We start from the raw sequence: 13,848 nt of genomic DNA, 5'->3' as shown, positions 1-13,848 counted from the left end.
AAAAATAATATGTATTTCAATACATTAGTATGTATTGTTATATGTAGACATTAGTATGTATTGCTAGTCTTAGAAAGTAGGTGCTAGTGCACCTACTTTCTAAGACTAGCGTACCAACCAAGCAATCCAACAACAAGTTTAGAATATTATATTTTGTATAGATATTTCCATAAATACCACCCCCTATTTTACCCTCTTCAAGTACCTTCTAGTCCATTTGAATATTCTCTATGACGTCACGGATGACATTTCGACTGGCTGTTGTCTTGAAATTTGACGTAACAATAGATAAATATTCTAAAGGATTAGGTAATTAAAATACTCAAAATTCCTAATAAAATTCGCACACCATGTGCAGTTCGATCCAACTTGAGAGATAGGATAGTTTAAACATGTAGGTACTACGGGCGAAGTCGGGGTGGACCGCTAGTTATTTTATACAAAAATCATCTGAAAAATATTAATTAAAGGCTCCTTAAACGTATAACGACCTGGTACATTGTTTTAAATTTCAGAGCGCTATGTAAACAATTTTTGCCAGTACTACCCTCATTATCTCTCCCCATTTTTACTGCCCTGGTACATTGTTTTGGGTTACGGGACAGTTTGTAAACAAAGGGCGTGGCTTGTGCAACTATCTCGTTCCTTTTATCTATAGTTAAATATTTCGTAATGTCCTTATTTGAAATACTTATAAAAAATAAAAATTACATTTATAAAAAATGAATTGGTACCCCAATGATGGGGACTCGTTACTTAAATTGTCCGTATTTATGCAAAATGGAACCACTCGACAAATTTCGTTTTTTGCTTTTATTGAAGAATACTCATCCAAAAGTGGTCTAAATTCTTATACAAACAAGAACCACATGATTTTTACGTTGGAAACAAGGTATACTAAAAGCAGAAAGGAACCACCAGCAACAACGAATAATACCATATTAAGCAAAACCGAACCACAGCACCACGGGACTGCTTTGTTCAAACAAATAAACGATATTACTATCATGTCATTTTATACAAAACAGATCCACACCTACTTGGTACCATTATACATTACACATATTTCTATTAATAACAATTATTTTTAATACACAAAATGGAACCAGGTTTCTGTGGTATGGTTATGCGTAAAATAAATACACAATTTGATTGTATTTTTTTATTGCAAAATAAAACCACAAGCATTCGGTTCTAATAAGCATAAATAAATATTGTAAAACATTGTGAAACCCATCATCGCTATATGGAACCAAATGCCTTGACTTGTTACAATGCTTCTCATCTTTAAACAATGTATTTCATTACTTAAATAGCTCAAAGTGCAAAACTCCAATTTTTTAAGTAAAACGTCGAACATCTGTCAATATAGGTGACATTCAGCGAAGTAGTTCGAATACGTGACGGTGTTTTTTTCCTCCGCGAAGTAAGTTCTATTGTTTTTGTTAATTACCTTTAAAATTAAATGTGAAAATGTTTAGTAATAAATAAATAAGCAAGCAATGGGTAAGAAAAGCATTGGAGACGAACACCGAAGATAATAATGAAGATACAACGGGTAAGTAGTTTTATTTAATGCATTTAAGTACTTATTGAATCTGAGATGCAGGTACGCTTTATTCACTTTTGATTCATTCCCGATTGTGGTGTGATTTTAAGAAGATAGTTCATTAAGTAAGTACAAGAGGAATCCTCTGTGGATTTACGTATTTTAACGACAATGTCGTTGTTCACGAAGGCGCGGCGAGTCGAATTAAGAGATCATTTTGTTACGATTCATCTGTCATTGTGAGATGAAACTACTAAAGTCTAAACCCTGTTTTAAAAATAACTGTCGATGATCTAGGTACCTACCTACTATTTTGGTAAAATACGTTTAGATGTATTTCTGATGCCGCTGTAACAACAAATACTAAAAAACAGAATAAAAAAAGACGTGTGGCACTCGGGGACTGCCGCGGTAAAGCTAGTGCATAGCATGCCTTCAAGCCACACCTCCGAGCCCGTCGGAGTGAGGTTTTTTCGTTACGGAATTTCTCTATTCAGTCCCCGCGCTCAAGGCCCGCGATAGAAGCTATGCAATAGCTTAATAAATATTTAAGAAACTCCCATACAATAAGCCGTGATTTTTTTGCCGTTTTTATAGATAATGGTACGGAACTCTTCGTTGCGCGAGTCCGACTCCCACTTAGCCAGTTTTTTGTACATGGCGCATGTACATACAACATACTTAGTCGTCTAGTAGGGACACGGCTTTATAAGAACTAATAATATTTTGCTGTCGCCATATACGTACGTATAAAAGCCACGCGGCTTTATTGTTTTGATTTAAAGCTTTTTTTCTTTTTATTACAGAAGATAACGAAGAACCTTATACGTCGCTGCCTCTGGAGAAGCTTTCTTCACCTTCTAGCGATATTCAGTCCATATTACATCTCATTCCACAAGATGCACAGTTTTTATAACGGTCTCATTAGTGATGATGCAATAGAAGACCACATAGATGGACTAGACACGGTGGATTTCGAAATCCAATTTGATGATAACGTCGAATAAACGTCCTATATAAGTATTATTTTATATATTTTATTAATTAAAGCTTTAATTACGATATTATAAATACATAGTTTCATTTATATCATTAAATCCCTGGGATGTGGTTCCTTTTTGTATAAGAGAAAACCTATCAATTGATAAATGTTAAAAGGAACCACATGCACATTTTCTTAATTATCTAGAAAGTTTAAGAATATTCAGAGCAAATTTATATACACATACTTAAATAAGTAATTTATCAATGAATTTAAATAAAATAAATTTTAATTTTACTTCATCTGACAGAGCTGCAAATGTTTTTGTAAATCCTTTAATATCTCAGAAGTGCGTTTTTGCTGGGTGGTTCCTTTTTGCTTAAATACGGACAATTATTATCGTATAAGGAGGTAGCACCGTTTCACTTGAAATAAAAAATTGCGTATGGCACCTATTTAACAACGAAACATGTCTGATGGATCTATCTAAAGGCTAAAGATTAAAAATTACGCGTTAATAAATGACTTTAAAGTTAAGTATATTTTCCTGTGCGCACTAATAAACGCAACCACTACCGCCAGCCAGACAGCGCGGACTCTAACCGAAATAGCAAGAGAAATAGTATATCAAAAATGTTGTGTGGTTTTATGAAACCACGGTAAAAGTGAAACTGTTCGAACGGTTCCGAACACTGCTTTGTGTAGCGCATGTCGCGTGACGGTCGGCTGCCGAGTAGGTATACCTCGGCAGCCGCGATACGCGCGACATGCGCTACACAGACCAAAAACTTTGAGACGATGTAATAAAAGTTTCACTTTAAAACCCAACTATACTAAAATATTTTTTTTAAAACGTTGCTAGACCCCGTACCATTATACTCGAGACATTGGTTGAAAAGGAACTTTTGAAACTATGATCTCGATCCTCACAATGTAATATTTTTTATAAATTATATTTTCCACCCCGGCTTCGCCCGTGGTACATATTTCGCAATAAAAGGTATGTCCTTTCTCGGGTATCAAAATATCTCCATACCAAATTTCATTCAAATTGGTTCAGTAGTTTAGGCGTGATTGAGTAACAGACAGACAGACAGAGTTACTTTCGCATTTATAATATTAGTATGGATTTATCATAGCCATCATGTATAGCGTCTAATAAAATGTATCTAAATAACTTTTATAGTAATCTGTAGCATGTAAGTAGAAAGTATACAAAGTAAGTGATGTTGTAGATAATTTACCCTTGAAATTTTTATCAATTTTGTTCAAAGTCACGCGTGTTCGCTTATCTTTATTGCGATTCAACTACATAGACACAATATAATTTATTGAGTCTGGATTGCACACAGCAAAGTTAAGGGGAGGCTTTGCAGTCTCCCTGTAATGCATGTTCGCCTGGTACTTGATGTTTTGATTTAGACTGCAACTACGAAATCACCCTGAAGCTCTCGTTCTCATAAAAGTTACTCAACCACTCTTTAAATATAGAGAGTTTCTTGTCTAGGTTCTATTACAGTTGAATCTATGAAGAGTTTGTTTGTTTGTTTGAACGCGCTAATCTCAGCAACTACTGGTCAGATTTCAAATTTTTTTCGGTGTTAGATAATAGATAAATAATTTTCAAAATTAAAATTTCACTTAATTAGCAGATTTATGAACCAAGATGACCAATAGAAGCGGAGCACTGCGGGTAAACCGCGGGGCACAGCTAGTTGTTTCCTAATATTAGTATGCATAGAAAATCTTTCATATAATAAATAAATATTTCATGCGATTTTTACACACGGCACGATCTGATCCCATACTAAAGTTTTCGCTTGTATTATGGAAACCGTGGAAACTAAATGGTTGATAAACAAAATAATAATATATTATGTAATTTTAAATAAATATAAATAAAGATAAATAATTATCACCCAGACACAGAACAAACAGCGATATTCAGCATTGTTACTCACAATTTTTAAAGCATATCATGTGATATTATCCATTAACAAATCAACTAATTTAGTGGTTATGAACAGAAAAAAAGCATCCTTCGTAATAACATCTGTCGTAGCATCAATCGTAGAGGTTCTACAATCTCCTTGCAAAGTATTCCCGCCTGGTACCCATTGTTTTGATTTAAACTGCAACCACGACACTGACCTTACTTATAAATTATCTGTGATTGCACAATATGATTTATAGATGAACAAATAATAAGAAATGATAAATTAACGAATTTTCTTGTACTATGTAATTATTAAAACTAGTGGTCGCCTAGTGGTCAAATTTCAACCACAAACACAAAACATAATATTTGTGTGTGTGTGTGTGTAACTTATTTGATGTATAATGTATTTATTATTAAACTACCATTTCAAAAATGTATTCTACTTGCCCGTATTTGATAGTTTACAGGTGACATTTGAATATGTTCGTGTAATACTTTATTGGACGGATATATTTTAACCAAGGATTGAAAAATCGGCGCTGATGAAATAAAATAAAATATTTTAAGTATTATAATATAAACGATTTATTTCATTACATAATATCTATACATACCTAACCGAAATTACAAATGAAATATAACAATTTTAATAAACATTACTACTTATGAATAATATTATTTATCATAATGTTGTCTGCATTTATTTTCACTGCTGAAATCTTCCTCTATAGCCGCGCTTTTGTGTGGGTTCTCTACGGGTCGCTTTTGCACTGAAAAAAATAAGTTTTCTCAATTATTATTATTTCTTTCACTAATAAAACAATACATTTTAATTAATACTTCAGAAAATGTAAATCGCATAAATTAAAATTGGTCCAACTTTAATTTTACCGTATACATAAAATTTTATAAATGAATCAATATTGCTTGATTTTTAAATGCAACCAAGCAAAAATCAAAATTTGTCTAATTTATTAGTATTAGGTATCTTATTAAAAATTAAAAACTCTACATATGCAATATCGTTTTTATATTGATTTAATCGATTGTCTAATTTCAATAGCATAAAACAATTTTCGTCATTGTTAAATAAAAAAAAAAGACGTGTGGCACTCGGGGACTGCCGCGGTAAAGCTATTGCATGCTATGCCTTCAAGCCGCACCTCCGAGCCCGTCGGAGTGGGGAGCGTGAGGTTTTTTCGTAACGGAATTTCTGGATTCGGTCCCCGCGCTCAAGGCCTGCGATAGTCTATGCAATAGCTTAAAAATTATAGATACCTACATATAAATGTGATTATTAATTTATACTCACTAAACAGAAGTTTAACCAAAGTGGATGCTGGAGCGTCAATAAGAACGCACATGATGAAACTTAAGAGTAAAGAAAGCAAAGTAATTCCAGCTATTTCGTACATCTGTAAAGAAATAACATTTAATCTCAATACCAAGGACTAAAATATTCTAACCTATAAACATATGGAACTCTATTTAAAAATAAATACTTTTTCCCTTAGTACTTGAATTAACTAAATAAGTAAAAATTTCATATCTAAAATTGACTTTTTAATTGTACCGAACTATAGTTCGTTATAATATTTAGGGTCGCGAGTCTTGACTAATTTTTATTATTGAAATGAAACTTTAGTCTCGTTGAGAGTAAAATTTCAAAGTCTCGTCATGGCAATACTGTTACGTCATGCAGTAAGGCGACTATTTTGGTATCTTTGAATCATGTCAAAGATGTTTCACTTCTGACACGTGTGCTCGGAAAACACGTTTTTTTAATGCTTACGTAGAAAGAAAAACTACTACTCACCACTTCCAACTCAGTGAAATACGGTAACTTTACCATAGAACTCTTAATGACAAGTAATATCTCTAAATGCACCAGATACACCGCGTACGACAATCGTGCCGGTAACTTCCATAGTGGTAACGACAGGAACCAGTTTATCGGTCCTGGAATAAAAAAAAACATCATCATCACCATCATCATCATCATCATCATCACCACCATCATCATTAGTCATTACCATCATGCTTACCACCATAACCATGAACACATGCCAATATCAGCCAACACAGTGAAGTAGCCCATAATGCTCTCATAATAGAGTTCAGAATCGCTTCGAACAAAGTGAATTCATATGGTATGCTGACTGTTTCATAGATACCGAAGACACAGTATGCCATGCTAGAGAACGCTGTTATCCAAAAAACTATGACGTATTTCTAAAAAAAATATATTGATTTATGAATTTACTAATATTCAAGAGTTTCACCACGTCTCACTGAGCTATATTACTGTCGTATGATGTGAATTAATTTCGGTAATTATAGGTAAATAATTATGATACAAGGCAAATGGTTATAATATTATAGTAACTAATATTTGAATAAAAAACTTTTCAGAAATAGAAACAGGAATAAAATAGAAATATTTTTTCACTATTACACCTGACAAGAATCTAACAAAATTACAAACATAAAGAAGAATGTCTATAGTTTAAGGAAAGACGTGGTCATAATATGGCATAATATCCATCTACCGTTGCTTAGAGACTCATTATAATCTTCAATCAAAGAAAAACTCGCATAATTCCCGTTCCCGTGGGATTTCCGGGATAAAACTTATCCTACGTCCCGGGGTAAAAAGTAGCCTATGTCCTTTCTCGGGTATCAAAATATATCTATACCAAATTTCATGCAAATTGGTTGAGTGGTTAAGGCGTGATTGAGTAACAGACAGACAGATGGAGTTACTTTCGCATTTATAATATTAGTATGGATACTTAATATTTTAAAGCTGAAGAGTAACAAACTCTGCAGTTGTTTGAACGTGCTCAGGAATTACTGGTCCGATTTGAAAAATTCTTTCGGTGTTAGATAGCCCATTTATCGAGGAAGGTTATCCATACTATAATATTAAAAATGCGAAAGTAACTCTGTCTGTCTGTCTGTTACTCAATCACGCCTAAACTACTGAACCAATTTTCATGAAATTTGGTTTGGAGATATTTTGATAAATGAGAAGGACACAGGCTACTTTGTATCCCGGAAAAATAACGCAATCCCGGAAATCCCACGGGAACGGGAACTATGTGGGATTTTCTTTGACTGCGCGGGCGAAGCCGCGGACGGAAACCTAGTAGGCTATATAAGCATGGAGGAGCGGAGCAACGCGGGTAAAACCGCGGAGCACAGTTAGTAATAAAATAAAATCAAACTGTTATAATATGACCATTAAACAAATCTTTATCAGCGGCAACTATTTTCTTGTTTCGTACTTTTTAGAGCGTGCTTTAGTAGCCCGGTTTTAGTTTTTAAACTTTTATAAAATAAAATGTACATGACACTAAATATACTCTTTTTCACTTACCATAGGTAATTCTATTTTTCTTCCTCGATATAGTTTTAATAAATAACCAAATAATATACCAATTACAAACGGAGAGGCGCGAGTGGCTGTGTTAAAGTAAAAGTCGTGGAAGAAGTTCACGAATGAATCTGTGTAGCTGTAAAATAAATCAATTTATTAATGTCTAGATGTGTAAATTTGATTAAGGAAGGATTATTGAGATATAAATACGGTATAGTCCTACAACAACGTTCCTTAACAAATAATATGTTGTATTATTATTCCTAAAAGTATGAGCCGGATTACAATATTCATTAATTACTTTAGAATAAGTAATAGGTTTTTGATCTATGAAGCATTTTATAAAATGCCGGAGTGCCGGCAGAAGTGAAAACTTGATTATTAACGTTGAGCATGTTTGATATCCATCCGTCTTACGCTTTTTCGATCAGGTCACGTGTCCTGACGCGAGTTTAAGATTTTATACCCAACGCCGCTAAAGAAGTTTTCACTTCAAAAATGCTTTATGCTAGTTACATAACAATTAGAAAAATTACTCACTAAACATTCATGAGAGCAGAAGGGAACTCATATTTGACCACATAAACTACAACTATAATCATAGATGCCAATCCAACTGTAGTAATTGCAATCCACGCGACCAAAGACGAACCCAGAAGAAACACTATTACAAAAGGACTCAGCAAATAAAGCTGAGTGTCTACTGTTATGTACCAAGATTGTAAGACGCACTGCGAAAAAAGAAAAGAGTACAAAGATACATAATACATTTATTGATGAAAGAAGATGTTTCAAAACATATTTGATTTACTACTACTTGTGCTTTATGTATAACTAGCATTCCGCCCGCGGCTTCGCCGGCGTTTGCAAAAGAAAACCCGCATAGTTCCCGTTCCCGTGGGATTTCCGGGATAAAAACTATCCTATATGTTAATCTAAGTTACCCTCTATATGTGTGCTAAATTTCATTGTAATCGGTTCAGTAGTTTTTACGTGAAAGAGTAACAAACATCCATACATCCATACATCCATACATCCATACATCCATACAAACTTTCGCCTTTATAATAGTATTAAGATTAAGATTAAGATTAAGACTAGCTGTGCCCCGCGTTTTTACCCGCGTTGCTCCGCTCCTGTTGGTCTTAGCGTGATTATATAATTATAGCCTTCTTCGATAAATGGGCTATCTAACACCGAAAGAATTTCAAATCGGACCAGTAGTTGCTGAGATTAGCGCGTTCAAACAAACAAACTCTTCAGCTTTATAATATTAGTATAGATGTTTATGATCAGTGTATCTCATTTGCCGATCTTCTGTAAAGTATAAATTAGAAGAGAAAGAGAAGAAGATTAGAAGTAGTAATAATTATTAGTAAATGGTAAAACTATAATATTTTGACTTGACTTTATCAAAGCACCAGAAAATGTTGTAAAAAAGATTCAAAAAGTGATAAAGTTAGATTACCAAATAACATAAAACTCACAATTCCTAGTGGTCGATAGAAATTCTGTATATGCAGCAAGGTGGCCCACCAGCGCTGTCTGCAGAGTTCCGAAGCCATGCCCATTTTCTCCCAGTCAGGACCATCAGAGATCCAGGTCATGATTGACGTCTGGAGGAGGACTATTGTCGCCAAGATAGGAAACATTCGCAAGATCCGATAGAGGTAGAATATGTGGATGTGCTTCAAGAATGGTTCTACAAGGAAATATGATTGTTATAAAAACATTGAAATTCGGATGATAATCTATAAAGTTTTTAGACGTTCTACTCGCAGTTGATAGATCAGCAATCAACCCATTGAGCCCCGAACGGCCCGATCGGTCAACACACAATAGATTTTGCATTGTGTCTGTGATTCCGGGGCCTGAGTTATTAAATCACAAGTATGTAACAGAAAACCATGGAGTTGATTTGCATATATTTGACATAGATAAAATTCCATTTACGAACAAAAATTAGCAATTATAATCAAACTCAAACATTTAATTATTAGATAACACATCACTTACTTGCAGTTATATTGTTTGGTATGACGTATATGCATAATATACCACTGAGAGTAAAAAATGTATCAACAACGATAGGGCACGCAACAATCCATGTACTTGAGAAATATGATGACCACTGAAATTATAAATTTTTAGAGTGGCAACCTACTAATAGGTCACGATGCTAATAATATAATTGGATAATATAAACATTGATTGACATTAATAATTGACCCATGAATTCAAATTTATCTGCTGTCTGAGATAGAATCTTCTGATCACCAATATGTTATAACAACCAAACGCCCAATATGTACATTATAACTATATAATATACAATGCCTGCAGAATCATTGAATGATTATGTTAGAATTGGCAGTTTCAGTTCTGTTCTAAAAGTTATCTTTGTTACTGTTATCAGTATCACGTTATAATATAAAATTAGTTAAAAAAAACCTCTCCATGCTTCATGTGTTCTATCCTTAGTTAGACAAATTCTCTCTATCTGAAACTTACCTGTACAACATCAGACATATTGTGTGGTGGCGTCATGAACGTAAATATATAAGTATGTCCACATATAACCCAAAACATAGATAACGTTCGAATCCCATCAACGCACTCCAAAGCATTCTTATGGGATTCGAAGTTCACCAAGCGCCTCGTATTGGTATAGATTGAGAAGCTAGTGAGTATTCGACTGACTTCTTCTGTAAATTTATCAAATATGTTATCAACTAAATTAATATCGATACTATTTTGGTAGATATTAATTTCTTTGTTACACGATTTTTTATTTCATTAAAATATATTAGACAATACATTGGTAACAAAAAACAACTACTGTTTTAATTTTGATAGATAACAGGAAACAGGAACATACACTTAAATAATTATTTAAAGTCGAAATACTTACTTTTCTTTCGAATGAATACTTCATACAAATCATAAGACGTACTCAGGAGAGTTAGAAGAAAAAGCATACCGAACACGCCACTGTAATGAAAATATTAATTTAAAATACCAATTACTTGTAGCTCTAATCTAACTGATGTAAGGTCTACGCTCTTGAGAAATCTCATTCAAAAACTGAGTAACAAATTATTTCACTCGTGTTTACTGCAGGCTTTCCTCCTGATTAAATAATAAATGCTTATAATAACTACCTTAACCTAACAGTGCCAGAAAGCACACAACAAAACATAGCACCTGCCTAGCTTGTACATTTGAATCCAACCAATAATAAATATGCCGAGGAGAATATAAAAAATGCCAACCTGACCATGTACATAAATTTTACTTTAGGAATTATACAATCTATATATATAAAACTCAAAGGTGACTGATATAGTGATCTATCAACGCACAGCCCAAACCACTGAACGTAGGTATCGGGCTGAAATTTGGCATGCAGGTAGATGTTAGGACGTAGGCATCCGCTAAGAAAGGATTTCCCGAGATTCTTGCAGGAACGGGGAAAAACGGGGATGCACGTACAAAGTCGTGGGCGGAAGCTAGTCAATTAATAAAGAGCTTGATTTTTTTGATAGATGTTAATTTTTCTGATCGACGTTTAACTTTGCAATGACGATCTTAATATTGTACAAGTTGATTAGACGACATGTGATAATGTCAGCACGCACCTGGCCATCGTGGTTAATTTATTATGGCCTGTACCCGTATATAAGAGTATATGTATAGTATATTATGTGATATAGTATATGGACATGTATTATTTAAGGTAGATAATATATATTATTATTTTTTGTTTTCTTGCTATTAATTATTCTTTTTCTGTTCTCGTCCCGCCAATTAGTGATCATTTTACTTGTTTACCTTTTACCGTGGTTGCCTGGAAGAGATCACTATTAAGTGATAAGGCCGCCAAAATAGTGGTACTCTGTTCTATATTGTGTAAGTAGTTCTAAGGCTTCTGTACGACTGTTCTATACAACCATGTACAACTATTAAAGTGTTAAATAAATAAATAAAATAAGAGGCCTATCTGAATATTTTAATGATGAGTCAATATGATTTCAAAACTTACAAAGCAATATAATCAGCTGTAACATAGGGTATGTCATTGGGAAGTCGGCAGAAACTCTCGACATACGTCACCTTTGGGAGTGGGAGGGGGGAATTAATGAAGTTTTCCACCTGTTTAACCGTGCATACCCTTGGAATACATAACGCCAGTTTCACAGTTGGTGATAGTAATGTACTGCCTGCAGAATCCCTGGAAGTAAATATAATTATTTACGATGTAAAAGTAAAAACGCAATATGATATAGATGATACTTATAATTTGCGCCAACGCGTACTCGTTCAACATTCCTTACAATCAGGGTTGCCTGGAAGAGATTGCTCGTGAGCAATAAGGCCGCCTTTTTGTGCATATGTGCCCGTGTGTTATTATTGTATAAAATTATAGTCTAAGTTTGTTTGTCCTGGTATGTATGTACAATAAAGCATAAATAAAATAAATAAATAAATAATGCATTGCCTACAAAACTCAATAATGATGTTTTAAAACACTATAAGAAAAGGTTAGAAAGAAGATGACTGGCTGTCAGAACAGCCGGTAACATTGTTCTAGTTGAGAAAACAATAAATATTATTACGACATTAAGACGGGGATGGATTGGATTCCGGGAAAGATACCATGATGTTTTATCTGTAATTTTTTATAATCCTACTTTAAGACATGGTACGGGGACATATCTTAACAGTGTAATATTATATCTTTAAATTATTTACTTACCTTATCGCAGGCGAATTCTCCACATTATCAAACAGAGATTTAAAATAAACAACCACCTGTTCAGGAAACAGTTCCATTAAATCGTTAGTTGAGAATTTTGGCAGCATGCTTTTATAGTACATGTTTGTTTTGCTAGATTTCTGTGTGAATGGTATGTTAATCATACAGTATTTCCCCTGTATGTGCATGTCGCTAATGGAATGGTCTATGTCAAGGCACTCGTAGTAGTCCCCATAGTCAAAAACATTTAGGGATAGTACTCCACTTGGAATTTTTGCGCTTGCGTCTAGAACTGAAACAAGTGGGTATTTCAATTGTTTTGCAAATTTTATATCTAGGTATTTATGCTAGTTATCTATGTTGTTGAATGATGCCAAATGTTCGTTCGTATTAGTTTATTGGTTGAAGAAATGAAGTTAATGGGCTAGTTACTTTAATAGTATCCCGTAGTTAACAAAATATAGACAGTGTTAAACATTCTATTGCTTAATAAGCAACTTGCTTATTGTGAGTATTTACCAATAGAAGTAACTTAGGTCGCTTACGTATTTTTTACTCCTAAAGATCCCAAAATCAAAACAGTGATTTTTATAAATAACACGAATAAAGAGTAATAAAATCTCGTACATATTCAAAGTTGAATATAAAATTTTGGAATATAAACATACGCAATACATCTAAAATTAATCAATTTCGAAATTAATCCTCTCAATAATTACTTACATTGCATAACCAAAGAGCTGTTTGACAAATAATTCAATTGTTTATGACATTCTTTAGGATCCAGCACGCTTTCATACAGCTCCGTATCAAATACATTTTGGGGGTTTATTTGTATGACGTCCATTTTTCTGGATGCAAGGACATAATCTGTAAAAGATAGATTACGTAGGTTATGTAGATTTTTTAGTATTGTCCTTACTTAAATTATGAATTCAAAAGTAACTTTGTCTGTACGTCTTCTCTTCTCTTCTCTTCTAAGCCACTGAACCAATTGGGATGAAATTTGGTACAGATGTAGCTTGAGACGTGAGGAAGGACATACAAGGATAAACACAGCAGCAAAAGCGTTTTCCTTTGACTTGCATAATATAGAAGAGCAAATCGTGTGATTCCACAAAAGTAATTATCCTACACAATTATATCAGATTAATTATTCAGAAGCAATATTATATTAAAAATTAATTAATAACCTGCGTGCCCTTCGAATTTTACATAAAAAATGGCGAATAATTATAAAAAT

At 33.6% G+C, this 13,848-nt stretch overlaps 1 protein-coding gene across 1 annotated transcript; it reads right to left on the bottom strand.

Moving 5' to 3' along the window:
• Positions 1-5,145: 5,145 nt before the first annotated feature.
• LOC149903193 (nose resistant to fluoxetine protein 6-like) lies at positions 5,146-13,452 on the bottom strand. The gene is made up of 13 exons (XM_090109141.1): positions 13,329-13,452; positions 12,606-12,897; positions 11,892-12,080; positions 10,761-10,840; positions 10,361-10,554; positions 9,866-9,980; positions 9,337-9,551; positions 8,390-8,580; positions 7,850-7,985; positions 6,516-6,702; positions 6,287-6,429; positions 5,783-5,885; positions 5,146-5,240 (listed from the first exon to the last, which is right to left on the bottom strand). The coding sequence occupies exons 1-13, from the start codon at positions 13,450-13,452 to the stop codon at positions 5,146-5,148; spliced, it is 2,064 nt and encodes a 687-aa protein (XP_089965267.1).
• Positions 13,453-13,848: the final 396 nt, after the last annotated feature.

The sequence above is a fragment of the Colias eurytheme genome, chromosome 13 (genome assembly GCF_061535395.1).
Source record: "Colias eurytheme isolate Ceu_HAF_F1 chromosome 13, ilColEury1 Martin Lab GWU primary, whole genome shotgun sequence".
Classification (NCBI taxonomy): domain Eukaryota; kingdom Metazoa; phylum Arthropoda; class Insecta; order Lepidoptera; family Pieridae; genus Colias; species Colias eurytheme.
The sequence above is the reverse complement of the archived record's forward strand: the minus strand, read 5'-3'. Positions and strand labels throughout refer to the sequence as shown.